A 26325-nucleotide genomic window follows, 5' to 3' on the forward strand; every position below is an offset into this window, starting at 1 on the left:
CTCAGTAAGTGCTTCCAGATGCACCCCCCACACCCCAATCCCTCAAATCTGCAGCCGGTCTGATAAATGCCCCAGAGACGTCTAGGTTGAAAAAGTCTCCCCCCATTCCTCCTGCTGGGCTCCTAACAATGGGCAGTGCAAGCCCTGTTGCAAGGGAGAGCCGTCCAGTTCCTTACTGGGCAGATTCCTGCCTCTCGCCCTCAAAGCAGAGCCATAAGAGCTGGTCCCCTTCCAATGCAGAGTGGTTCCCTGCATTGTCCAGCGCTTCACCCGATTGGGAGTGAAATGCCTCAAGCAAGGGGCTGATGTCCTAAAATATCCCAGTGTCCCAGCACTTCCCTGGAGATCGTACGGCTCAGCCTGGTACAGCTCACTGCCAGTTGGTCCCCCGGAGCACCAACCTACATCGCTGCTTGCTACAGGTCACCCGAACTATACCCCTTCGTGCCAGCCTAAACAATCCCTCTCCCTCCCTGGGCTTTGACTCTCCTGCCCCTGACAGCCCTCACCACGAGGGAGCAGCTCCCCCTCTTAAAATCAACCCTTCCCGCCAGCTAATTATTTCCATTTTTCCCATGCGGCAAGAATTTTCCAAACTGGGCCTGTTGCTGAGCTCCACCAGCAGGGGGAGCAGGGACACCAGGTTTGGGCCTTGTGCAGGGACCCCTGCAGGACTGGCACCTGCCAAGGCCCATCATCCCAACTCCCCTGGGCAGAGCTGGGCTGGAAACTAGCTCCCAACTCAGAGGAGGGCTAAGGGGAGGAGGAGGAGAAGGGAAGGGAGGAAAAAAGACAGGAGGGGAGAGAGAGAGAGAGAAGGAGCCAAGAGGGGAGACAATGACACGATGGAGGGAGGGGAAAGGGAGAGAGAAAAAGCCCAGACCTCATTTGATCAGTCAGATTTTACAGGGCAAGGAGAGGGGCGGGCAGGATCATTGTGTCCAGACCAGCTGATTTATGCAGCAACATCCCTCCCCCGTCCCCACCCCTCAAAGAGCCCATGACCCAGAGGAGTCTCTCACCAGAGGATGAGGACTGCAGGAAAAGAGAAATATTTTCCGTAGCCCTTCCATGTTAGGGGGAGTCTGGTTGCCCTGTGGGTATGAGGGTCCCCTTGCCCTCTGGGTGGGGGACTGTGTCTGGAACTCAATTCATCCCAGGTCTACCAAAACCCATTTCTAATCTTCTGTGACTGGTCAGTGTGGACGGGCTCTGCATCACGGTTCTATGCGCTTGCACAGTTCTGGTAGAGAGCCCAGCTGCCCTGCCCCACCATTCAGAGCTTCTGGGATGGATTCTCTGGGGGCTGCCTCTGCTCATTCTCATGCCCCAGCCTGGGGATGGAGGGATGTCGCCTGGGCCCCTGGCGCGGATCTTTCCAAAACATCCCAGCGCTGTCCCTCTTTGTCTCACTGCAGCCTCGGTTTGTGCTGGGGTCTCAGGCTGGAACACAGAGTCAGGGAAGTTAAAGATTTTCTTGCTTTGGAAGCGGGAGGTAAGTGATCGACTCCCGGTGATCTGTGTGCATGCACTCTGGGATTCTATGCAATTGGGTAATTGCCAGCACAGTATGATGCCAGTGCCCAGAGGCCTGCCTCAGGAAGTCACAGCCCCAGCCCATTAGCTGAGCAGGTGTTCAGCTATGATCTAGGGACAGCTGATGATTTATGCAACCCTTGCTGGTGGTTTCATGGGTCTAGTCTCTCTGGATATCTAGGCAGACTCTTACTGGCTTGATCTCATTGTATCAGCTGATATGTTCAACCCTTACCTGCAGCACACCCTGTTATTCAAGTCCTGCAGCACTTCAGCCCTGTCTTACTGTGTCTGGCTATTCCAGTCCGCCCCACAGCTCATGCACCTCAAACCTCACCTGTGACAAGGTCTGCTGCTCCAACCCAGGCTGCTCCCAGGCATTGGTGGCCTGCACTGGCAAATTGCCAGCCAGATCCAGGACTGGGATAAATATCCAGTAGGGACCACAATGAGATCCAGCACACTCATTCCACATGTGATGCAGCCCTGGTCTCCTCCTGATTCCCACCCAATGAGCATTCCTTCATGGGGTTACTGAGGCTCTCCGGTCCCTGGGTTCTCCTCATTGGAACTCACTGTTTTCCTGAAGTAGGACTCAGCCCACAGACCCTGCACATGGCAGAAACCCTTTTGATTGATAGCCCATCTGCAGCCTGCTGGAATCCATCCTCTTCCCACTTGCTGCTCCCCACCCAGCAATTTCCAACTCAGAGCAAACCTGTGTGCCAGCCCTGCTGGTTGCACCCTGTCTGCCCGGCATCCCTCTCTCATTCTGTCTCATTCCAGACAGGGTTAACATCTCTTCTGTCTCTGCCAGGAACACCCAGCTGAGGAAGAGAGCCGGAGAGTGACAAGTGGGATTCTTCCCTTTTCTTTTTCGGATTCTCCTTTCCTCCCTCCCCATTGCCGTAGAGACGGTCTCCGGGGCGAGCGAAGGTGTCAGCGTGTGGAGAGGCAGGGGAAGCATAGCAACAGGACTTCAGCATGAAGAAGGTCCAGCAGCTCCATCTCCGGGAGGTAGGAAGCAGCAATTTGTAACCACACAGAATGAGATGCCAAGGAAGGAGAGGAGGGGACTGACCAGCATGGGGATGCCTTTTTAATGCAAACCAGGCAGGTCAAGGGGACTAACGCACAGCCTCACCATCCTCCATCTCCTTTCCCCTGGCGTAAGGGGGTTGTTTCATGTACTTATTAACGGTCATTCGTTGCAAATGGGTAGAGTGGAGTTTTCTGATCTTGGGAGCCAAAGCTGGCTGAGTAGCAGATTAAGCAGGTGGGTGGCTGGCATTTCGTAACGAGCTCTTCTTGCTCTCTTTAATTAGCAAGTTCAGTAAACATTGACGCCTGGCGCTGTGCAGCTAATTGGCTGGTCCCGCGTTCGCCCGCCAGCCTCACTGTCGAGATGCTTTTCCTAGCGAGCAGGTGTTTCCGTCGGGATGATTCATGTTGTGTCTGGGCGGGCGGGGGCGGGCGCTCAGGTGGAACATGCTGTTCCTCGAGGTGTTGTGTGGTTCGCATGCCTGGCATCACACCCCAGGTGGGACAGGTGCAGCGGATGTGGGGTGGGCGCAGGTGCTCTGGGGAGGGAGTAGGGCCTGAGATATCTTTTGGGAGCCGCGGGTGCTCAAGGTTTGTTGGGATCAGCAGACTGGCCAGCTGACAGGAAGCAGTTTCATCCTCCCCAGACCCTCCTCTCTTCTCTCTCTGGCTCCTCCTCCTTCTCTTGGCCCCTCCCCTTGTTTCTACCCTTTGTGGCTTCTCCACTTTGGGCAGAAAAAGTAACGGACCCCTGTAAAACTGCAGCTCTCTGAAGGTTCCCAAGAGCTCCTGCATTCAGGGAGATGGAGCACTCTGGGGTGAATGACGAGGCCTCTCCCCTGCCTAAGGGAGCTGTAAACTGCTTGGAGGAGTTTCTACTCTGCAGCATGGACGGGGGGGTGGCGAGGAAGGGTGTGTGGGGAGGTTAGGTCTTTTATGAGGTGGCAGGGAATGTATTTAAAAGAAATGCATTGGTGTATCAGGGATGGGAGGGCATCTCTTCCCCTGCGCCTGGCCCTGCCAGCATGAGAATATGTTCCTGTGACCCCCTCAGACTGCTGAAGGAGAGTGGGGCGGATGCGGGCACATGGCACTGGTCCTCCCCTGGCATGTCCCAGCCAGTCCCCTGCACTTGGCCTCAGTTTCCAGCAGCTGGACTTCTTGCTGATAAAGAGACTTCCCCCCCCCACACACCCCTGGGCTAGTTCTTGGGACTGGAGTTCCCCTCCCAGACAGGTTCAGGGCCACAAATGTTCCATTTGCCCCAGATAAGCGTCTGGCATCTGAGGTGAAATGCCACCCCTCCCCCCCGTAGGAAAGGGAAACATCCATTCACAGCCCTTTTGCCCATTCCTGTCAGGTTCAGCAGCGACCCTGCCCGTGCCCTGAAGCCTCATGGACTGCCAGCTGCAGGCTTACCCCCCTGCGGCCCCTTCTCTCTGCCCAGGCAAGCTCTCTCGCTCTGGCTTTAGCGGAAGTTGCTGCTGCCCCTGGACCGTGGAGAGCATTTCAGCCAGTCTGCTGGTTTCTTTGCCATTCCCAGGTTGTGCAGGGAACATCTGGAGACCTGAAGGGAAACCTGTGGGACTCTTTAAATGAATCTAACTAACGAGACACAGAGTATGCTGAGGGGCTCTTCACAGAATAGTTTCAAATAAAGTGGACATTGTCTCATCTTTCAAATCCCACCTCAGCTCACGTGGCCCCTTACCGAGGCACCCCCTTTCTCAGAGGCCTTCCAATCCCCCAGGAACTTCCCTTTTCTCCTCAGATCTCCTCTCTTCCCCTGAATCCCGGGGGGACCAAACAATGGAGCGAATGTGACTGGGGCACTCTCCCACCCATCCCTCCCTTTGCTCTCAGAAAAGACAGAGCCCTAATGCCTGGCTACATTGGCTTTCACGCAGGGAGTTTCCTTTACATAAGGTGGGAGTTCAGAGGGCCCTGAGGGGGTGTGTCATCCCCTGGGCGCTGTGCATTCAGCTCCCTCTCCAGCCCCTTTGGAACTCAAAGCCTTGGAACCTACTATTAAACTTCTGCTTTCAGGCCCTGCTTTTGCAGACTCTGTCTCTCCTCCCGACCCTCTTCCTCTTGCTTCCGGGCTCTCTCTCTTCTCCACCACTCTGTTTCTTCTCTGGCACGCGTGGTGCTTTTCTGTCTGCACCAAGCCCTTCTCTCTGCCATGGCTCCCTGCTCCCCGATCTTCCGCCAGACCCCCAACGCTCATTTGAAAGAGAAGAGTGCGCTTCATTAAGAAGTGTGGGCTGGGGCTGCTCCTGCTAGCTTAGCACTCATCGTAGTACCTGTCTGAGCATATCACAAAACGCATTACAAGTGTCGGGAACGCCCACTCTACTTCTCCCTTCTCTCCTTTGGGTGCTTATGCAGCCCAATTCTTCCTGCTAGACTGAATTCCAACTTGGTCTTGACCACATATTCTGTAGTTCTTAAAAGCCCAAGCAGCCTGGGCTTTTAAGGTGGGACATTTCAAGTACCATGAAAGAAGTTCCTAAGACGCCAGGACATGTTATGAAAAACCAGGACTTCCCTAGTAAAACCAAGACACATGTTCACTCCACCAGTGTTGGCTGCTTTGGTCGTCGCTTGCTGCGCTTGTGGAAGGCTCGCTTTTTGTTCAATATATATAATTAGCTCTTCAGTGATTTTGTCTCAAATAATGACAGTTCAATCTCCTGAAAATTAAATCCTCCCTCTCTGTAAATGAATGATGTACAAACACTCTTCCTACACCTCTCTCTCTCTTTACAGGTACAGTACTGCCGTTACTGTTCCATCCCACAGGTGTCATTCACAGCCTTGCATGTAGGTTCTCACACTGTGCTCTGTCGACCACTGATAGTCTGCAGTGACCTAGCTAAGAACCTAAGAGTGGCCATTCTGGGTCAAACCATCTTGCCCAGTGTAAACAGGTTGGGACTCACCAGCTGGCAACCCTGCTGGTGACTCCGGGAATTAGCTTGATTCCAGTGGAGCGCCCCCTCCTAGTGGTGTCCCATCCATTATTCTGCCCTCTGCTCTCCGCTGCTGTCGCTGGACCCGCGTTGCTCCCTCCTCGGCAGCACCCTCTTCGAGGCCACTGCCCTCCGGCAGTGTCCCTTAGTCCATCTGGACCCCCTTCCGGGGATTGATGATCAGCAGTCCAACATTCCAGCCACCATATACAACCACACACCCCAAAGTCTAATCCCTCTTGTCAGGGATCGGGCGTAGTCTATAATGGCCGCTCCCTATGACTAATGGCTGGGTGTACTGCAAGGAGGAAGGGGGGGACCCAGGCCCGCCCTCTACTCTGGGTCCTGGCCCAGGGACCCTCTGGCATCAGCCTCGCTGTCCTCTTTCTTTCCCCTCCTCTGTCTGTTCCCCTGGGCCGCTTCCCCTACAGCCCCTTGCGACGTTAGGAGCCAGTCCCTCAGGCCTGCAGCCTGCAGCTATGGGCTAGAGGCTTCTAGCTCCCTGAGCCTCCCAGCACGTGCTGCTGTCCACGGTGCTATGTCTCCCCCTTGGAGACTGGACCTTCCTCCCTGTCAAAGGCCTGGGACAGACTGAGCCACCCTGCTCTGGTGTCAGCCCTATATATGGGTGAGCCTGGCCCTGATTGTTCTCCATGGGGCCCTGATTGGCTCCCATAACGCCCTTTCTGATGGCTCCCTGGCCTGCCCCAGCCGATCCTGCCAGGGAGTGGGGCTAGTTCCCCACTACACCCAATATATCGTTCTGACAGTGGCCAGTGCCAATGCTCAGAGGAAGAACAGAACAAGGCAGTTATCAAGTGATCCATCCTGGTTGTCCACTCCAGCTCTCGGCAATCAGTTAGTTTCGGAATCAGAGCACAGTGTTGCGTCATAGATACTCAGTTAATAGCCCTTGATGGACATTCCTGCCAGGAGCTAGTCACGGTAGTTCAGCCTCCTTTTTACTTTCTATCTGCCCAATCCAATTAAAAGACAGCTAGACCGAATTTAGGTGTTACTGTCCTGTAGGCTACCAAAGGGATTACGTGAATTGGGAATGGGAGGTGGAGACGCCTGCGAGGGAATGGGATAGGGAGGGATTTAGGAGATCATCTCACTATTGAAAATATAGAACATACAGAACAGCCGTAGCTCTGGGTTAACCAAGGTCGATCTACGCCAGTAGCCTGTCATCGACAGTGGGCCAAGGCAGGTGCCCAGAGGGAGTGAGAACCTAAACAGGCAAATGATCAAGTGAATCACTCTCCTGCAGTCCATCTCCATTCTCTGACAACAGAGCTAGCGGACACCATTCCTTACCCATCCTGGCTATAGCCATTATAGACTTAACCACCATGAATTATCTAGTTTCGTTAAACGCCTGTTATAGTCCTAGGCCTCACAACCGCCTCAGGCAAGGACGTTCCAATAAGTATTGACTGTGTCGCTGTGTGAAGAGACTTCCTTTTATTTGTTTTAAACCTGCTGCCTATTAATTTCATTTGGTGACCCCTAGTTCTTGTATTATGGGAATAAGTAAATAACTTTTTCTTATCCACTTTCTCCACAAATGTAGGCCACACCATGAAAAGGTTTGAGAACTCCTGCTCTAATCTGTAATTGAGCCTGGCTTCATGGATTCCCAGACAAGAGGGACCATTGTGATCTTCTAGTCTGACCTCTTGCCACAGGTTTTCCCTGGAATAATCTGTATAGTATATAAGTGTTTAGAGAGCTAAAGTAAAATCACTCCTTACCCATGATTCTCTGCACACTGCAAGTCTCTGCCTAGTTCACTTTTTCCTTTATGCTGCCCAGCGCAATATAGGATGTTTTTCTACATTTCCCCCACCTCCCTCTGATGTTTCAGTGCAGGGTCCAGCTTATGTCGGGCTCTTCCCTCTCACACTTTGGCTGACAAAGTGACTGCCAGATCCATTAAAAGTTCATATAGGCAGGTTTTTCCTATCCCTTCCAAAGTCTCTGTATGAGCCATCACTGAGGCTAATAGAGATCCATTTTAACTTTGATTCAGGAACACATTTAGTTCCTGAAATACCAGCTCAAACGGAAACATATGTCTCCAGGATTGCTTTTCCCATTATTCATGCTGTTTTGCTACAGAATGTTTTGAGCCCCATCCTGGCAAAACTCTCATGGAACTCAATGGCAGGGGGATAACAGGATCAGGCCTTTTAACCTTTCCACAATCCTTTGTGTTCAGTGTCACCTAGAACTTTTGAACACTTGTCTCTTAAATCAAGTTTCCTCCAAGTACAGTTGCTGGGAGGTTTTACACTGTGTTGGCTTTGGGGTCACATCTCAGATAGTTCAAGAGCTTTTCCCTCTGATTTGGTCCAGTTTCCATCCACGAGTTGGGAGTTTAAGGTCTTTTCCCGAAATGAATGGAAGTTGAGGTGGAACAGAAAACAAGACATCTCTCATGCTCGATGGATTTTATACTTGATTTTCCTTAACAGTGTTTCCATAAAGGTCTGAGTTGGGTTTTGCTGGAGATGGGCCCAAAATTCCCAGCCAGAACTGAGGATTGTGTTTGCCCTGTTATAGAGTCATGGGATTGGGGTGGGTCCCAGGAAGTTCAGAGAAGGCTAGGATGTGGGGTTTGGTCTAGTCCCGACCCATCTCTTATACTCAAGTCTTGTTTTAAAGCCTCCCCAGGGCATTGCTAGTCAGTGTCCATTCTGCTTGTATTTCACAGCCCACGTGCGAGGAGCTGAGCTCCATCCAGCACAAGAGCGAATGGAGGATGCACAAGCTGTGAGGAAGGCTAAGCCTGCAGCATAGCCCTCTGCACAGAGCAGAGAGAAGTCTAGAGCCCCTCTGCATGCCCTACTCACAGGTGCCAGGGTAAGAAAGAGGCTGGGCCTGGGCAGAGAATTGGCATTTCTGAGACAAGAGAGTCTTAATCATCACTGCAGTATGTCCGCAAGGTTCTTAGCTAAAGGCATCTTCATTAGGGCTTGATTCAGTGCCCATATATCAATGGGAGCCCCGCCATTGATTTCAGTGGCTTTGGTGCAAATCCTCCAGCTTCACTCCTTCTGTGAGGCTAGTGTCATTTGACAGCAGTGCTCTCTGTGATGCAGGATCAGGTTCTGCTGCACTCCCCAGCCCCCTCAGTGCTCCTTTGGGCCATGCACTCATAGATGCAACCCATGTCCCTGTGCTGTGCACCGTTGGGCCCTACAACTCCTGAAAGGCCCTGTGTGAAGCGGGTCCAATGTTTGAGGAAGCCCAGCTTTCCCTGGACAGCACAGATTTAGTGTCACTATTGAATTTCACTAACGGTGCCTAATACCAGTGTTGCCTCTGTTCCAAATAGGTACAATCTGCCCTGGATGGAGCTTCACAGGGTTGTGGGATTTTGAACCCCTAGGACCATTTGTCCTCCTTGACCCAGTGGCACGTTGCTTTGTCCCCTGATGCCAGCTCTGCCCAGTGTCTGCATTCTTAGGGCATAGTTTTTCCTTATTGTTTTCTAATGCACTTCTTATTTCCAATAATTTGAGGGAATATCTTTCTCCTGCTCCCTGGCATTTTGTGTATGACAGTAGAGTTCATCTCCATCCCAGGTTGGTCGCAGTCACTGCTCACTGGCGGGGCCTAGCTATGCTTTGCTTTCCCCTGGCTTCCCTTCTGCTGTGCAGTCCCTGATTTTGGATTGGGCAAGAGTCAGGCTTAGCTCAGTGGCAGCTGTCACGTGAATGCCTATGGCAACTGTCGTGCAGAGGTACTAGCAGATCACCTGCATGCCACGGAGGTGTTTGGTGGGAGTTCCAAGATCATTCATGATGGAAAAGGTCAGCCTGAGGCGTCACGCTTGTTTTGCTCCCTTTTCTTGTGTGAAGGCTTCTGTTTCTTGGGCTATTTCTTTTCAAGTTGTTTGATGATTGGTCTATGGATTTAACAGGGTCATACATGGCGGCACTCCTTCCCGTTTGAGATTCAGCCCTGTGCACCAGATTGAGTCCAAAGCTTGTTAAAAACCGACACAGCAGACAGATCCCTTGTCCAGTTACTAGTCCTCACATTTGTAAACGTGCTGTCTGGTGGTAAGGATGTGGCTGGTGACGAGGGGGATTGGTTCTCAGTGAGGAATCCAGCTTGACCCTCCTGGATGACTTTGTTAGTGGTCAAATCTTTCATTAAGGAGGTTACAGAATAATTTGCTGGTCTTACAGCAAACCCAGGTGCCTCTGTGAGTGAACGTCACCTCTGCTTGTGTGTATTGGGGTAATTAGTCTGTGATCATTCCTCAGGGAAGCCTCTGAACTGCAGGGCTAAGTTAAACAGCTTCAGAAAGGCTTCCTTGATGTGGTCAGTGCTGTGTTCAAGCCACTCATCTGATGTACTAACAGGGCTGCATGAGATCCTGAGTTTGATTTTCTGGAGGTTTTCATATAGCCCTTGTAGTGTTATAGGGGCCTCCAGCAGAAACTGGTAAGTTTTTAATGGTGTCTTCAATCATCATTGGGTTTTTCTTTTAGTGATACTGTTTTGGTCTCCATCTGGATTCTTCAGGCTGGATTTTTTGTTGAGACTTTGGAAGAGTTCTAGCCAAACTGCTGGACGCTGCTGCTTTCTATTAGGTTGCTATTTTTTCCAAGTTTGCTAGAAGGCAATGTTGTATATGTGTGTATTTGCATTGGGGGACGCAAGGGTCTCTGTGTGTGCATAGAACCGTAGAATCTCAGGGTGGGAAGGGACCGCAGGAGGTCATCTAGTCCAACCCCCTGCTCAAAGCAGGACCAATCCCCGGACAGATTTTTGCCCCAGATCCCTAAATGGCCCCTTCAAGGATTGAACTCACAACCCTGGGTTTAGCAGGCCATGTTGCATGCAAGTGTGGATGTGTGTGTATGATGTGTGCCCGTGTGTAATTATGTCTGTATATGTGCATGTATGTACATGTTAGGCAGGCATATAGGTGTATAACCATCTGGGCAAACCCACCCATACCAGCCAGGTCTGTGTTTAATGATCAGGTTGGCTACATCACACATGCTTTCTCCATTTGAACAACTACTCGTCTCCATGGAAACTGAGCAGCAGGAACTTTGCAGCTGTGGCTGAGCCACTGTGCTAGAGGAAAAGGCAGCTGCAAGAGAGGGCGAGAAATGGAAGAGAGAGCAGCGGGGGGGGGGGGGGGGAGTTCATCAGCATTTCACCTGCTGGGAGTGCTGCTGTCTGAGTGCCGGGCGGGTTTGGTGAGGTCAGGGGCAGGAGCAGCACTGTGCTTTCCAGCCACCATTTGTTTGCTGGTCTGTTTATTTTTTTTCCTGGAGTGCAGACCACAAGGGTTTCTAACCTGCAGCTGGGTCTTCTGCCATCTCCATCCCTGTTCAGAAAACAGGTGGGTTCTAAACTACAGACCAGGTGCCCCCTGCCGATTCCCCCCATGTGATGGCTGTTCATACAGATGTTTCCCAAACCCTTATGGGGTCTTTCTTGTAAGAGCCTAAAACAAATGTTGGAGGGGATAGAACTAGGAGGACAAGTGAGCCCATTGATCCGCGTGTCTTCTATTGGCCAGTAAGTTTGTCTGGGGTCCCATTACACCCTCCGCTGACTCGTTGCCATCACAGCACTGGTCAGAGCACGAGTCATGCTGCAGCTTGGGGACTTAGAATATTCAGCGTGCAGCTAAGCAGAGGCTGAGAGCCCCTCATTCTGCCATTGGGCTTTGGCCCTGTGACATTTGGTCTGTGGTGTCTGTGGGTGGCAGAGAGCCCTTGCTGGGGGACATACCAGTACAGAGATCTCATTGTGCAATGGTGTGTCAGGGAGGTTGGGTCATTCGGTTGCATGACTTCAGATAAAATAAGGACCAGCCTTAATCTTCTAGCCCTGTGGTTTTCAACCTGTGGTCCACAGACCCCTGGGGGCCTGCAGACTTTGTCTAAGATTGCCAAAGGGGTCAGCACCTCCTTTCAAATTTTTTTAAAGGTCTGCCAGTGAAAAACAGTTGAAAACCACTGTTCTAGCCAATCCCCCAAGTAAGGCTCTGCCTTCTTTTTGGCTACGGAAAGCCTGTCTCACCAGAAAGAGTTGGATAGCTCATTGCAAAGCCAAATATCCGGCCAGACTTCCAGATCAAAGAACGTGAGCTCCAGCTAAACAGCCAGACATCTGGGGCCATATCCAAATCTAGCTGTGTTTTAAGATTTGCCCCACAATCCTGCTGAACTGCGGCATAGCTTTGAGATCCTGGGGGGGAGAAAGGAAAAGGTTAATATCCTGCCATGTGATAGCAGCATGCACTGCCAACCAGGGGTCAGATTCTGTGAGCCTGGAAGGGATCTTAGGCCCCAGGCACATGGTTATCACTGAGGCACTGTACCTCAAGCCAACAGAAATGCCAAAAGCATGGAAAATAAATACAGCACTTTTAGCATGGAGCGTCCCACACAGCAAAGGGATATAAGCAGGGTCAACCCCACTTTTCGCCAGCACGGCTCTGTGGGAATGTCATAGTCTGTGGCAATGCAGAGACCATTCTTCTCATTCTGTCCTCCTGTGCTATGCAGGAGCTCAGACTAAATGTTCATCATTGTCCCTTCTGGCTTTATCACCTCTGAATTTTCTGGTTGGGAAAAGCAGGCAGGATAGTGCTTGGGAGGTGGGTTCTGGCCACCCAAAGAGAGTCCCCATGGCATTCCTTTGCTCAGCCAGGAGTGGGAAGAAATGCAGAAGGGATTGCACTGAACTGACAGCCAAGGGTCTCCTGGAGTCACTTGTGTCATCCTGCTCTCTGGGAACTGACCATATGGGGGGCTCTAAGGGGACCCTTCCTTGGGATTAAGGTCTTGGTGACTTGGCAGCATGAATTCTAACCCTGTTTCTCATACTTCTTCCCTTTCCACCTTCTCCCTTTCCACAACAAACCTTTTCTGCCTTTCTCTCATTCTTCCCTCATTTCATCCTCTCTCCTGCCTTGGCCCGCACGTTCTTCTCCCCTCGTTTATACGTTCTCTCTTTCTCCTTCGTCCTTGGCCTACCTCTCTCCAACTCCCTTACCCTCCTCCCCCTTCTCCTCTTTCTCGGTCAGCCCATAATTCCAGACCTGCTGATGATTCCCAGCGACCAAGGCGATGGGGACCTGGAGATGGAGTGCCCAGAAGAGAGAGGGAACTGGACCGGGAAGCTGGATTTCCTTCTCTCCTGTATTGGCTACTGTGTGGGGTTGGGGAATGTGTGGCGGTTTCCATACAGAGCTTACACCAATGGGGGAGGTACATGCTCGATCATCCCCTCTTTAATGGGCTCGGTTGCACCACTTCCATCCCCTTAATGAGAGGGATTCATGTTGGAATAAAGCCTCACTTATGTCCCTTTCTCCCCTCTCAGGGTTGGGAATAGGATGACCAGATATCCCGAATTTATAGGGACAGTTCCGATTTTTGGGTCTTTTTCTTATATAGGCTCCTATTACCCCCCACCCCTGTCCACATTTACTGTCTGGTCACCCTAGCTGGGAATCTGCAGTTACTTGGAAATCCTTGGCTTTCAGATGGTTTCTCTGCATCTGCCTGGGTCTCTCTTCAGACTAGTCAGGAGAAACAGCCTAGGATTTATCTCAGTGGACTAGTCCACTTCTGTGAGGCTTGGTATCTCAGTACAGGAATGGCTTACCAGGGACTGAGGATGATTTCATCTGATGATGCCCTAGAAAGACATACAGTGCATGCTTGGGAACCTCCACTCTGTGTGTGACAATACAGCACCCCAAGTGGCCTGCTATTCAAAGATTGGGCTTTGATAGTCTTAAACTCTGTGAGTCCCTGCTGGTTTTTGGCACCGCCTCTGTAGCCACCTCACATTGCTGTTAGTCCGTTCCAGACCTCTGTAGATTCTGGCAAACATTTCCCATGGGTATTCATCTCACTTACAGAACAAATTTGCATCATCTAGGCATGCCCTTTGTGCAATCACTCCCTGCAAATGTCTCAGTGAATAGGCTACTCCAGCATGAATATGGGTGAAACCTCAAACATCATGCACTCTTCGCAGTGCAGTAACTAACCAACAGTGCCAATTGCCAACTTGACTCCTGAAATTCAGGCTTTTGTCTGGTCACGTGTCATCCATTCCAGGAACAGACACGTCATCATATGGCCATCCCGCACAACACTACATATCTTCACAGTAGGGTATTTGCAAACAGCCTGCAGATGAAGAATTATTCCAGAGAGATATTTGCTAGTAATTTGGAATAGTAAATAAACTGGAGAATTTGACTGTGTTTGCAGAGAATTCAAGGACAGGAAATAAACCATTCCTGATGCCTGGTTTGCTCAGCTCATTGCCCCAGATTCCCAAAGCCAAGCAGAGTCAGAGCTGGTCCTGGGACACCACTAATAAATTTCCTGGATGCTGCAGTAAGTGGTTCTGATTCAGCAGGCAGCATGCTTCTTGCTGAGTCAGCATCCAGCTAGCATGACAACATGACACCGAGGGGGTCCCTTGCTGTTGGAGGGAGAATCTTTGCAGAAGAGATGTAAAATGAAGGCCATGACTGCTCTCTATAATTTTCCCGGAACTTTTCACACTCGGGGGGTGCTAACCCTGAGGTCCTGACCATACTCCAGCAGATGATAATTACATTCTCCCTGCTGAAATTCTCCCAGTCGTTGAATCCTTGACCTAAGAACTGATGCTTAGTCTCACTGGAGCAGCATTTTTCTGCAGAGAGAACCAGATTGCAGTGGTGGGTGGAGGGGGAGGGATCTCTACATATACAGGACCAAATCCTGAGAAGTCCTAGGCAATCTCAATCCCCACTGAATCTTTAATGTGAGTTGTGGGTACTCATCACCTTCCAGACTTGGGCTCTGGGCACTTTTTGATGCTTCGGGGTTTCAGGAGCTTTATAAAATGGTATTGATCTCCTGGCACAGCACCAACTCTCCAGTCTCACCCTCCCTGCCCTTTTGTCTCCTACAGGAGCTTTCCTTGTTCCTTACTTCATCATGCTGGCAATATGTGGTATCCCCATCTTCTTCATGGAGCTCTCGCTAGGCCAGTTCTCCAGCCTGGGGCCACTTGCAGTCTGGAAGATAAGCCCGCTCTTTAAAGGTGCGTGACCAACCCCAACCCTGCCCTCTCCTCCCTCCTTCTTCCTGCCCTCATAGCAGAGGGCTGGCAGTGAGACGTTAGCATCGCCATCCTTTGATCTTTAAGGCAATTGTGAGAACTAAAAGCTAATTAGGGGGAGCTCGTCAGGCTTTTAGGTTGACTAGTTGGCATCTATCCATCCAGGTCCTCCAGGGCTCTGGATCCACGTTACTTCCAGAAAGAAATGTGACTCAGTTTCAGTTTCATACATTTTATTGCAACTATTGCACAAAAAGAAATATCGAGACGACATCCCCACAGCTAAGCTGTTGTTACGAATATTAAACTAACCTAAGAATAAAGCAATGCAGCCATCAGATCAAGGGCAAAGCAACACGTTTGTTTCAATATTGGATTGTAATTAAATCATAATTTAGTTAAATCATCTGATGAATGCAACAAGTAATCAACCCTTATAAATCCTAAGGCAGCATCTAAGGAGCTGACTGTCCATTTCGTTATAAAGCCCAACTAACGAGCTTCCCCAAAGTCAATCGAATCTATAACTTGGAGCTCTTTACATATTCTGACACTGAAACCAAATTATTATCTAATGATTAAACCCCAACCTCAGTGTAGGGTGACCAGATGTCCCATTTTTAGAGGGAGAGTCCCAATTTTTCAGTCTTTTTCTTATATAAGCTCCTATTACCCCCCACCCCATCCTGATTTTTCACATTTGTTGTCTGCTCACCCTACCTCAGTGCCAGAGATCCTTCCTTCAACTTCAGTTCTTGCATGGCCATGCAGCTTGGTTCAGTCAGGTTCGAGTTAGGTCATACTCTGCTAATGTCAATTTAGAGAAAAGCCCTGCTTAAGCCAGCAACTTAAAAAAATATTCACTGGTTGTCTACCACAGAGACTGTACGCCTGTGACAGCTGCCCTCCACACCTTCAAATATCAAACAGAGAACATACGAACGCTTTTGAGAAGGGTGACAGGGCCTCGTCTGAGTGAAAAGAACTTACAATGACGTTATGTCACCACTTTATGGAAAGTTTGACCCCAAATCCTATAAAAATAACGGATTGAAAAGACTCTAGGCAACAACTCAATGTCAATCCATCAGCAAAAGTAAAAATAAACGTGAACATCTTATGCTTAGATGCCATCATTCTTCATGCTAATAAGACAATCTGAATATACAGGGAATGGGCCGTAAGGCAAACACAACTTTGAAAGTTTCATCTTGAAAGAGAAAAGTTACTTAAAAACCACTCAAGATGAAACCCATTTAAGAAATAAAAATAATTAAAGTTTGTATAAGATTTGTACGCGCATATATGCTACTTTTCTCACCCAGTGCAAACCCCCAATCCACTGCTAAGCTTTGGAAAGGGAGTTCTGACAAGGGTATCTCTGGCTGACATGTGTCTACAGGACTCTAGAGTAGGTCTCTGGAGGGCAGCTTCCCCCTTGCATAGATCTATCTCATCTCTGCTCCAGGGCCTGTGGCTTTCAAAGCAATCTCAGGAACATGTGGCTGGAGCAGAGTTCTCAGCACTAGGCCTGAGCCAGGAAAGTGATGAGCCTGTTAGAAGGTCCTTGATGTTCTCATGCAACATCCCCTCCTATGGTGGGTTATTATTCCTTCCTGCACAGTCTGTCTTAGCGGCTCAGCTTTGACCTAGCTCATGGCTATGGTTTAAGATTCATTTTAGATTCCTAACAGCTGGTCTGCTTGTACCAAGGACTGGGCCCCTAGGATGCCAGTGGTAGCATTGCAGTAGCTAAGCAGCTCCTGGGAGAGATGACTGGGTGTTGTCTCTCTGCCGTCACACTGAGCTGTGTTTACATCTCCCCTCCCTTAGGTGTTGGGATGGGCACGATCCTGATTGTCTCTCTGGTGGCCATTTACTATAACATGATTATTGCTTACGTGCTCTTCTACCTCTTCGCGTCCCTGACGAGCAACTTGCCCTGGGAGCACTGCGGCAACTGGTGGAACACTGACCTCTGCTTGGATCACCAGGTCATCAAGGCAGGGAATGCTGCCATCCCATTCAACGTCACGAACACCGTCAGCCCAAGCGAGGAGTACTGGAAGTAAGGAAGCTAGCCAGAGATCGGGACAGAGCAGGGCGGGCGTCAGAATGAGTGAGACTGGTGTAGGAACCATGGTGATGGGTCTACAACAGGCTATGGCTTGATGGGGCACCCACATTCTCCAAGTGCATGATGAGGCATGGGGCTCTTGTCATCAGCACTATCCAGCACAGAATCATAGAATATCAGGGTTGGAAGAGACCTCAGGAGGGCATCTAGTCCCATCCCCTGCTCAAAGCAGGACCAATCCCCAACTAAATCATCCCAGCCAGGGTTTTGTCAAGCTGAGCCTTAAAAACCTCTAAGGATGGAGATTCCACCACGTCCCTAGGTAATTCATTCCAGTGCTTCACCACCCTCCTACCATCCATCATAGCCTGGACTGCGTCACTGCATTGAGACAGTGGTCGTATATGTTATATGCCAGCTTAGCATCTGGGATCCTGGCGCTTTCTCATGGCTAGCTCCACTATCTAACAGTTTGCTATTTACTCACAGATACAGGAAGCTGTAGTTTAGGTGGTGGTGGGGGCATGTGATTATGGCAAGAGGGGCCTGAGTTCGGTCCAGTCTGTGTGTAATCGGACTTTGTTACATGTGTATTTTTTGATTCAGTGGAACCTGTTAGCCACCAATGGCCTGGGTATGTTGCTGGCCGTTCTAACAGGCGGCTGCATGGTCAGATGAGATTAACTACTTGCAGGGACTGAAGTTTCACTGGCCATTACATAGGGTGGGTGACCCTGGTTAGTGGATGACTATTAGGGACGGTTCCACTGTCTATTTTAGACGCAGTCATTCTCTATGTGTGTGTGTGCATCTCTCTCTCTCTTCTTTGACTCTTTAAGGCTGGAATTTGAATAGCTTCTGTGGCTGTACAAACCCCTGGATGTCACTTTGCAATGTCCCCTTTCCACACTGCCAGGCACAGAGCACTTGGTAGCTAGTGAGGGTCCAAACACTTGGGTGATCATGCCATAGAAAATTCATGCCACCCCAAGTGCCCACTCTGGCAGGGGGCAGGTGTGGGAGAGACATTCTCAGTTGCGAGGTCAAGAATTTCTGCACTCTCTGGCCATGTCGGAGTCTCCCATGGTACAAAATGATCATGTGACCCAGCAGCAGGGTTAGTTTACACGGGCTTGTGAGAATGAAACATGTAGTCTGTGTAGACATAGATCCATCAATGGCTATTAGCCAGGTGTCTTTAGCCTCTGTTTGCCAGAAGCTGGGAAGGAGCAGCAGGACATGGATCACTTTATGATGACCTGTCCTGTTCATTCCCTCTGGGGCACCTGACATTGGCCACTGTCAGAAAACAGGATACTGGGCTAGATGGACAGACTCAGTATGGCTGTTCTTATGTTCAAAACACTGCTCTACAGCCAAAATGCTTCTGAAATAAATGTAGTCAAACTTTACTAATTCTGGGTCACTGAGAACGAAAATGATGCTTAAAATTGTTGATTGGCTCTAGTCTAGCTGTTGGGCTCCAGACTACAGCAGTGGATCTCCCTGCAGGTGATGTTAGGGTTTCCATGTTCTGTGACCGTCAAAAGATCTTGTCCCATTCTTCTTCATGGAAGGGATCTTGTAGCCTGCAACAACATCGATAGTGTGCGATGGCAGCCTCAACATCGTTCATCAGATCCAGATGAGTGGAGACTGTTCATTGATTCATCGAAGACGAGTCTTAAGCTGTTTTGGCTGCATAATGGCAATGTTTTGCCATCAATTCCAGTTGGTCATGCAGTCCATATGAAGGAACTATTATGACAGAACATGAAACAACCTTTTGAGGTGCATTAAACTGAGCGATGACCAACATCAGTGGCAGCTTTGTGGCGATTTGAAGGTTGTTGTCTCATTTGCTTTGGTCTGCAGACTGGACTTACACAAAGTACTGCTGTTTTTCTCTGCGAATGGATAGTCATGCAAGAGATTCCCACTACATCAAGAAAGATTGGCCACTCCGACCAGTCATTGGAGGCCTGGGAAGGAAAAGTCTCGTCAGCATCCATACCACTTGTTGAATCAAGGGAAGATTTGTTACCACCTTACACATCAAGCTGGGTCTGATGAAGACTTTGTCAAGGCCATTGACAAAACACAAGCAGCTTTCAAGTACTCCGTGGAAAATTTCCAAGGTTAAGTGAAGCTAAGATAAAGAAGGTGTCTTTGTTGGTCCTCAGATTCGTGAACTTTCTTCGAGATGATGCATTTGACCATGCACTGCGTGGCAAGAAAAGACGGCATGGAAAGCCTTCCAGTTAGTGGCAATAAAATTTTCTCGGAAACAACAAGGCAGAAACTACAGGTTGTTGGGTGGTGAAAACTCCTCAAGGCATACAAAAGCCTTGGTTTGCAACATGTCACTAAAGATACATTTTTTGCACTCTCATCTAGATTTTTTTCCACCGAACTGCGGAGCAGTGAGCGACGAGCACGGCGGAGCGATTTCACCAGGACATTGCAACAATGGAGAAACGCTATCAGGGCAAATGGAGCCCATCACATGCTTGCGCAAGACTATTGCTCGGACAGTGACAAGAGATGCTCCATTTAATGTAATACAAGAGACAAGCCAAGAAGCGCCGAGTAGACACTGAATAGGACTAAACTATGTACATAAAGTTTTGCCTTTTGTTTTTCATAAAAATTTTATTATATAACCTTTTGCTGATTTTTAAAGTGTTACATAAACAGGACAGGTGAATATATCATGTAAAGCAACCATAAACACATAAAAGACTAGGTTTACAATTTATGATTAAAAAACTCTACTATCTACACAATATACTTAGCATACAGTAAATGTAAAAAACTTAAATATCTTAGAAACGGTGCCAATCAGTTGTTTTAATTGTCATATTTGAATTCAGCACATCAAAATACATAATAAATACCACATTTTATCTCTGAAGCAGACGACTTCTCAAAAATTGTAGACCAGTGAAATAGTTCGTTTGTGGTGTTGAGACAATTAAGCTAAAAACCAGCCTTTCCCTGGGGACCTCTCAGTTCATTAACATGTGGTCAGGAATTCACTCCTCTTACCCAGGAATCAAACCCTTGGCTCTCATTGTGCAAAGAGCTTTTCAGTATCATTTTTGTTGGCAGAGTCACAGCTAGATCCAGGTTCTAAGATGCTGCAGCATAAAGTATGGGATCTCAGACAGGAGTGCTGGTCTCTGGCACATTGCTGAAGGGAGGATGCTGCCTGTTTATTAATGGGTCTCCTTTTGCCCTAGTCGATATGTGCTGCATATCCAAGGGAGCTCTGGGATTGGGGATCCTGGGAGAATCCGCTGGAATCTGTGCCTGTGCCTACTGCTCTCCTGGGTCATTGTGTACCTCTGTATCCTCAAGGGAGTCAAATCCTCCGGCAAGGTAAGACCAGGAGTCATTCTCCTCCCGCAGCCCCGTCTTTTGCTTCACAAGAATGAACCTGGTGACGTTAAGTGGTCATTTTCCGTGATCTACAGTATTTGTGTGTGTGTGTGTGGTTGTGTATCTATATCTTGGAAATATCAATTAGATTAACTAGCTCTCTTGTTAAATATAGTGGCTATCATTAGGCACAATTTGGAGACGATGGTAGTTTGCAGATCATCAAATGCCTGCCCAGTATTCAGCGCTAGAATGTAGCTAATGACGCATCTCTGCTTCAGATGAAATTAGCATGGCTGTGTGCCACAGTAAATTGCATGGATACATCACAGTGACCCATCCAAGGTTGTGTTGCCCAGATCATAAACCCACACAGCAGTGAGATGCAAGATAAAGCAGACTTTTAGTTGAACAGAGACTCTCCCCAAAGGGAACGCTTCTTCTGCAAGTGATTGCGGTGCTGTCCGGTGGGCAAAGATCCCCTGTGCATCAGTGCAGTAAGAGAAGGTCTTGCTGAAGCTTCGACTCAGATCCATCTGCTCTTCCCGCAGGTTGTGTATTTCACTGCCACATTCCCTTACTTCATCCTGATCATGCTGCTCATTCGTGGAGTAACACTGGAGGGGGCCTGGATAGGAATCAAGTTCTACCTCACACCCCAGTTTGATCACCTGCTGTCTTCCAAGGTGAGAAGGGGACAGGGCACTTTTAATATACAGTGGGGTTCAGTTACCTGGATCAAGCTGGGATCGAGTCTTTTGGCGGCTGCTTTCAAGTGATGATGACAAGCAAAGCAGATCGGTGAAGCAGAGAAGTCCCCAAATTTGACATGCGTGCAAAAGAAAAGTTTCCATTGTATAAGGATGTTTAGTGCCACAATAGGTCAGTCTGGTTATTAGTGGCTCTAATTAACACTCTTACCAGTCGACTGGCATGCAAACAAGATGAAAGTCATTTCCTGCCTTTGAAAGTAGGAAACCTAGGAAATCATTTCCAGCCTGATCCCTGCAATCAGGATCTCACCGTGCAGCATAAAGTAGGGCAAACACATCAGCAGCATGAATAGCAGCTGTTAGGAAGCCCAGGACACCCTGCCCAAGCATGCATGAACAAAGAGGCCAAATGCAGTTCTTCTCCAACATTTGCTTCTGGGTTGGAGGCCAGTGGAGAAGCCCCTGAACTGATTCCCTTCTCCCTCCCTTATGGTGATGGCCCATTAGTGGAGCAGCCTAGGATAATCAATAAGCAGCTAGACTGAGTTCCCTCCTCCATGTGGGTACTTCCAGATCCGACGGGGTCTCAATTTCAGAGTAAGTGGAGAAGTCCAAACCTGGACTGCAAACACCCTCCTAGGGTGGTTCCACCGGGTCAGGGCTGGAGTCCACTGGAGCATTTGGCAGTTTTCTGTGAAGCAAGCCCAGAAGCGAAGGGCCATGGGAGCTGCATTCACTTGACCCTAGGAGACCCATGTTGGATGGAATCAGTGTTGGCGATGCAGACAAAGAGTGGAGATATGCTCGTTAAAAGGTGTCAGCATGTCCGCCTGGAGCAGAGGGAATCCCGCCCTGGGAAGTGCTCTCTTCTTGAGAGTGGAGCTGAGATTTGCACTCCTTTCTTGCTTGTTTCCCCCTCCCAGGTGTGGATAGAGGCAGCTCTGCAGATCTTCTACTCCCTTGGAGTGGGCTTCGGGGGACTGCTCACTTTCGCATCTTATAACACCTTCCACCAGAACATTTACAGGTGGGTTCCTAGTCTTCACACAGGGCATGGAGGTGAGCCTCAGGGTGAGGCTCACAGTGGGGTTCAAACTGAGTCCTTAGAGTTAGGTACAACCTCTCTTCCTGGAATGGGAGCTCCATATCATGGGACACCAACAGGTAAGCACCAGCTCTCTTTTTAAAGGGAACACACGGGTCAGGATAAGGTGGATAACAAGAAGGAAGCAGGCAAGAAACAAGCAGGAAGATAAGGATGCATGGAACCTAGTGGCAGCCTGTAAGGAGAGACACCCACATCCCCATAGGCATGCAGGAGGGGCCCTTCTCTTTGCACGAGCCAGGCACTGAGTGCTGCTTTCCCTAGCCTGGTTCTGGCCCCCAGCAGACGCTGAGGAACGGGTTGTCTTGTCGGGTGCTGAGAGGGGTGTTTCACAGCCAAGCTGAGCTGAGAACCAGCTGAATGAACTGCCCCCAACAATTGATTTTCCCTAATATTAGTAATAAAAATCCAAAGCAGGCTGGGAAGTTGCCCAGTGTTGTCTCCACACTTTTAGTTTCTCTGTAAGTCCAGCTCCCCACAGGCTCCTGAATGCAAACGTTGGCAAAGAGAAAAAAGAATGTCCCCTCTCTAACTGGGGAACCCATCTCATCTCAGAGCAGACAGCCAGCTTGTGCCCCAAAAGTGGGTCTTTCCTTGGTGCCCCTCCCTAGTCAGCAGCTGCCTCCTCTCTCTTCTCTGGAAACCATGTGAGCTCTCAGCAGTGCTGTCTCTTCGGGCTCTGGTGGAGACACATTCCGATCAGCTGCTATCTGTTCTGCAGGGATACATTTATAGTCACCCTGGGCAATGCCATCACCAGCATCCTGGCCGGGTTTGCCATCTTCTCCGTCCTGGGCTACATGTCACAGGAGCTGGGCATCCCTGTTAACCAAGTGGCAAAAGCAGGTCAGACGAAAACATTATAATTCTTTTCTTGTTGCGTAATCGGATACGTGTGTGTGTGTGTGGGGGGGGAATACATGCATGTGCGTGGGGATGTATGGAGGTTGGGGTGTGTATGTAGAGGGGACACAGGTGTGATAATTTAAAACAATAATCACCATGAGACTTTGTACAAATAAAGAGCCATTCCCTGGAGGAACTCAAAGCACATTACAAAGGGGGGCGGTTTTATCCTCCATTGGTGGGTGAGAAAATGGAACACAGTGGGCCATGCAAGCTGGGCCAAGCTGGCATTAGAACTCAGGTCTTCCCTCTCCCCATCCATGAGTCCAGCCTAAGCGCCCACTGAGTTGCCATTTCCTGGAGATGGTTTGGGGATCAGAAACAGCTGCCTTCATTATGTGCACAAATGGGCACTCACCGGGGCAAAATGGGGAAGCAGGCGCCTAAGTGTCCAGCTGCAAATTCAGGATTTGGGAACACAGTTTAGGTGGCCACTCAATGGGGCTGAAATCAGCGTTTAATGGTGGCTGTTTCTCGGTCATTTTTCTTTCTCCCCCTCCCAGCGCAGGCAGAATGCCCCAGACAGAGCAGTGCCTCTGGTGCAGTCGTGAGGCCCTTATCCTTTCCCATGTGCAGGGAGCCATCACTCCTTCCCTTGCAATGAGTCCAGGCTGCTGTCCAAGTCTCAGACGGTCTGGTAGGACAGTAACAAAGGGATCTAGGTTGATAAACCAGCCGGAGCCAACTCAGAGAGCCTCAGGGAGGAATCTGGGCTCAGGTGGGACATACGTTTCCTTGGACACCTGTGAAACAAGAGGGGTCATACACTGAAACAAAACCACAGCAGGTGTCAGAGAACGCAAGGAATGCCCAGAGGAAGAGAAGGGTGGTTTGGTGATATGATGCCAGCTCCTCACTCTGTCATGCAAGAGAGATGGCTTGGGAGTGGGACCAGGCGCTGTCCAGAGGCCATGGGTGGAGGAGGGGATGGTGTTACTTACAGAGGGGAGGCTCTGACACATGGAGGGATGAAGCAGGACACACAGAGCCTGAGCATGCAGCTATGGGCATTAGCCTAGCTCTCCAAACCCAGACCAGAGCACTGAAACAATAACCAGCCTGAAGAGCAGAGGGGGGAATGATAGCGGCGGGGGGGAGCAACAGACAAGAGGCTGAATAAAACCATACTGCTCCACAATCCAACACTGCCTGTTGTAACAATGGCAGCTTGATACAGACGAGTGGGTTTGGGGGGAGTGGGGCATTCATCATGCTCAGCTGTCTCATTCAGGGCCTTGGCGGGTCGATAATGAACTAGGCAGGGCAGAGAGTCCCGCTCTAGTGGCTTCTGGAGACTGTGATCCATCAGCTTCCCCTCTCAAAGGGCTAACGTCCGTTTCCGCGCTGGCTCCCTCCCAGCTGTTGGAGCCCTATGTTCTTGCAGTGAGTGGGGAGAACTGAGGTACCGGGGACCTCCTCCAGCCGCAGTCCATGCTACTGCAATTCCTCCAGCTGGGGGAGGCTGGGAGCTCCCACCAGCCAGTGTATCCCTATAGGGCTCATCCCCCTTGTGTAGCCTTCCATACAGTGTCCCCTGCCGGGGAGACACAGGGAACGTACAATTGTGTAGAAAACCTGTGCCGTGGGTGATGGGGGGAGACCTCCCAGGCAGGAGGGAGGGGACGAGGTGCCCGCTGCTGGGAGCTCTACTTGCCTGCTGTGTGCTACGCGACAGTCTTGCTGATCAAGAAAAGTCCGTTGTTACCTTTTATCTAAAGAAATAGCATTAAAAATCCCGGATTCCTGCCCCTTCCCATGGTGCCAGCCCCTGCCTGCTTCTGCTCTATCCCACACAGGGGAACATCCCCTGCCTGCTCTGGTAGATCGCCTCTCCGTCCTGCTCCGGTGGTGCCATCCCCTGCTGGGGCTGGCACACTCCCTCCGCCTGCCCAGCAGTAACAGCTGTGTCTGATGTGGCCAATCCCATTCACTGCCCCATCCTCTGCCTGTCCTCTAGGTCCCGGCTTGGCTTTCGTGGTGTATCCCCAGGCCATGACGATGCTTCCTCTTTCTCCACTCTGGTCTTTCCTTTTCTTCTTCATGCTGCTGACCCTGGGCCTGGACAGCCAGGTAAGGACACAAGATGGCGACCCAAGTCCTTTAAGCCCCCTCCCCAGCACACAGCCCACTGGCTTAGGGTGGCTTGTTTTCCCTTATGTGCAGTTTGCCTTCATGGAGACCATTGTTACCGCAGTGACAGATGAGTTTCCTTATTACCTGCGGCCCAAGAAGGCTTTTTTCTCAGCCATCATCTGTATCGCCATGTACCTGATGGGGCTCATTCTCACGACAGAGGTAGGCAATCTGTCCCAGAGGACGGCTTGTCAGGGTCGACTTTGACTGGCGTTTGAGTGCTCGTTTAGTTGAGGATTTACAGGGGGACGTTTGTCAGGTCCATGATCATTAGTGACTATGACTGAGTGGGAGGGGGCTCAGGAAGAGAAATGGATGGAGTGTCCCACTGGATAGGGCTGTGGGAGTGGAGAGGCTAGGTGATATCAGAGAAGAGTGAATCATTCACAGGGAATAATGTATCCAATCAGCAGAGCCCATGTTTATTAACATTTCGCTGTGAGTATTTCTGTATTTGAGATTCAAAATCCAAGCTGCAGTTGATCTAATATGTGGCGTGGCATTATTTCTGTCGCCTGATTGGACAAGCATGCTAAAAGGATGGTTACACTGGCATTCACTTCCTATGAATATTCAGGCCCCTAAAACTAGCCTCCCAAATATCACCAGGAAAGGGGCACAAGAGAATCCATCCTGAAAGGCCAGGGAACAGGGGTGGGAGCTTGTTGACCAGCTCTGGCGATAACAGGTCCTTCTCTGAGGGTCTGGCGGCTTGTGATTCTCTCTCTCTAGGGCGGGATGTATTGGCTAGTCCTGCTGGATGACTATAGTGCTGGGTTTGGACTCATGGTGGTGGTGATTACAACCTGCCTGGTGGTGACACGTGTCTATGGTAAGGGGAACTGGCCTCCATGGACTCTCCTGAGCAGAGCATGTGGTGAAACATCTAGAGGGTCATGCAAAAGCTTGTGAAGTAATAAGGACATGGAAGCGAGAGCTGGGGAGGAGAAACTCGTCGATTCGGTGGGTGTCTGAACTGGAGTGGGAGGTGTCGTTTCCAGCTTGTGCAGATGAACTCCATGGCAGAGGGCTAGACACCTCAGCTCCAGGCTCTTGCTGCGTCCCAGGTGTCAGTGCAGCTGGATGCAAGTTCCAGATCAAGCCAGAGACATTTGTGTCACAATGGTAGCGGATAGCTAAGTTTAACCCCTTCCTTGCTCTCCTAGCAGAGCCGAGAAAGTCACGTGATACCGAAGGAGACAACCTATCCGTTGTTTTGCCGGCTCTCTCGGCCCCCGTGGCTGACACAGCCCAATCCCTTAGCTCACACCTCAGGTGGGGTGCCTCTGTGAAGCCTGGAGATTCGCCAGGAGATCTCGCACCTAGAGTTGCTGGCTGATTTCTCAT

The 26325-nt window shown here is 50.0% G+C and overlaps 1 protein-coding gene across 3 annotated transcripts in view; it reads left to right on the forward strand.

The window, feature by feature from the left end:
* The first annotated feature begins 2159 nt into the window (after nucleotides 1–2159).
* Nucleotides 2160–26325, forward strand: part of SLC6A7 (solute carrier family 6 member 7) — a 34807-nt gene continuing 10641 nt past the window's right edge. For 2 of the 3 annotated variants that reach the window (XR_012656319.1, XM_032772097.2), the window contains exons 1-12: nucleotides 2160–2553; nucleotides 10861–10923; nucleotides 12619–12802; nucleotides 14514–14645; nucleotides 16497–16731; nucleotides 19983–20121; nucleotides 20673–20807; nucleotides 21758–21861; nucleotides 22661–22785; nucleotides 24803–24915; nucleotides 25009–25140; nucleotides 25711–25810. Coding sequence is in view for 2 of the 3 variants with exons in the window: in XM_032772097.2 (XP_032627988.1) it covers nucleotides 2521–2553; nucleotides 10861–10923; nucleotides 12619–12802; nucleotides 14514–14645; nucleotides 16497–16731; nucleotides 19983–20121; nucleotides 20673–20807; nucleotides 21758–21861; nucleotides 22661–22785; nucleotides 24803–24915; nucleotides 25009–25140; nucleotides 25711–25810 (1495 nt within the window). In the remaining variant the exon portion in view is untranslated. The remainder of the gene's footprint in view (nucleotides 2554–10860; nucleotides 10924–12618; nucleotides 12803–14513; nucleotides 14646–16496; nucleotides 16732–19982; nucleotides 20122–20672; nucleotides 20808–21757; nucleotides 21862–22660; nucleotides 22786–24802; nucleotides 24916–25008; nucleotides 25141–25710; nucleotides 25811–26325) is intronic. The other variant, XM_032772107.2, reaches the window with a different exon arrangement.

The sequence above is a fragment of the Chelonoidis abingdonii genome, chromosome 7, assembly GCF_003597395.2.
Source record: "Chelonoidis abingdonii isolate Lonesome George chromosome 7, CheloAbing_2.0, whole genome shotgun sequence".
Lineage (NCBI taxonomy): Eukaryota > Metazoa > Chordata > Testudines > Testudinidae > Chelonoidis > Chelonoidis abingdonii.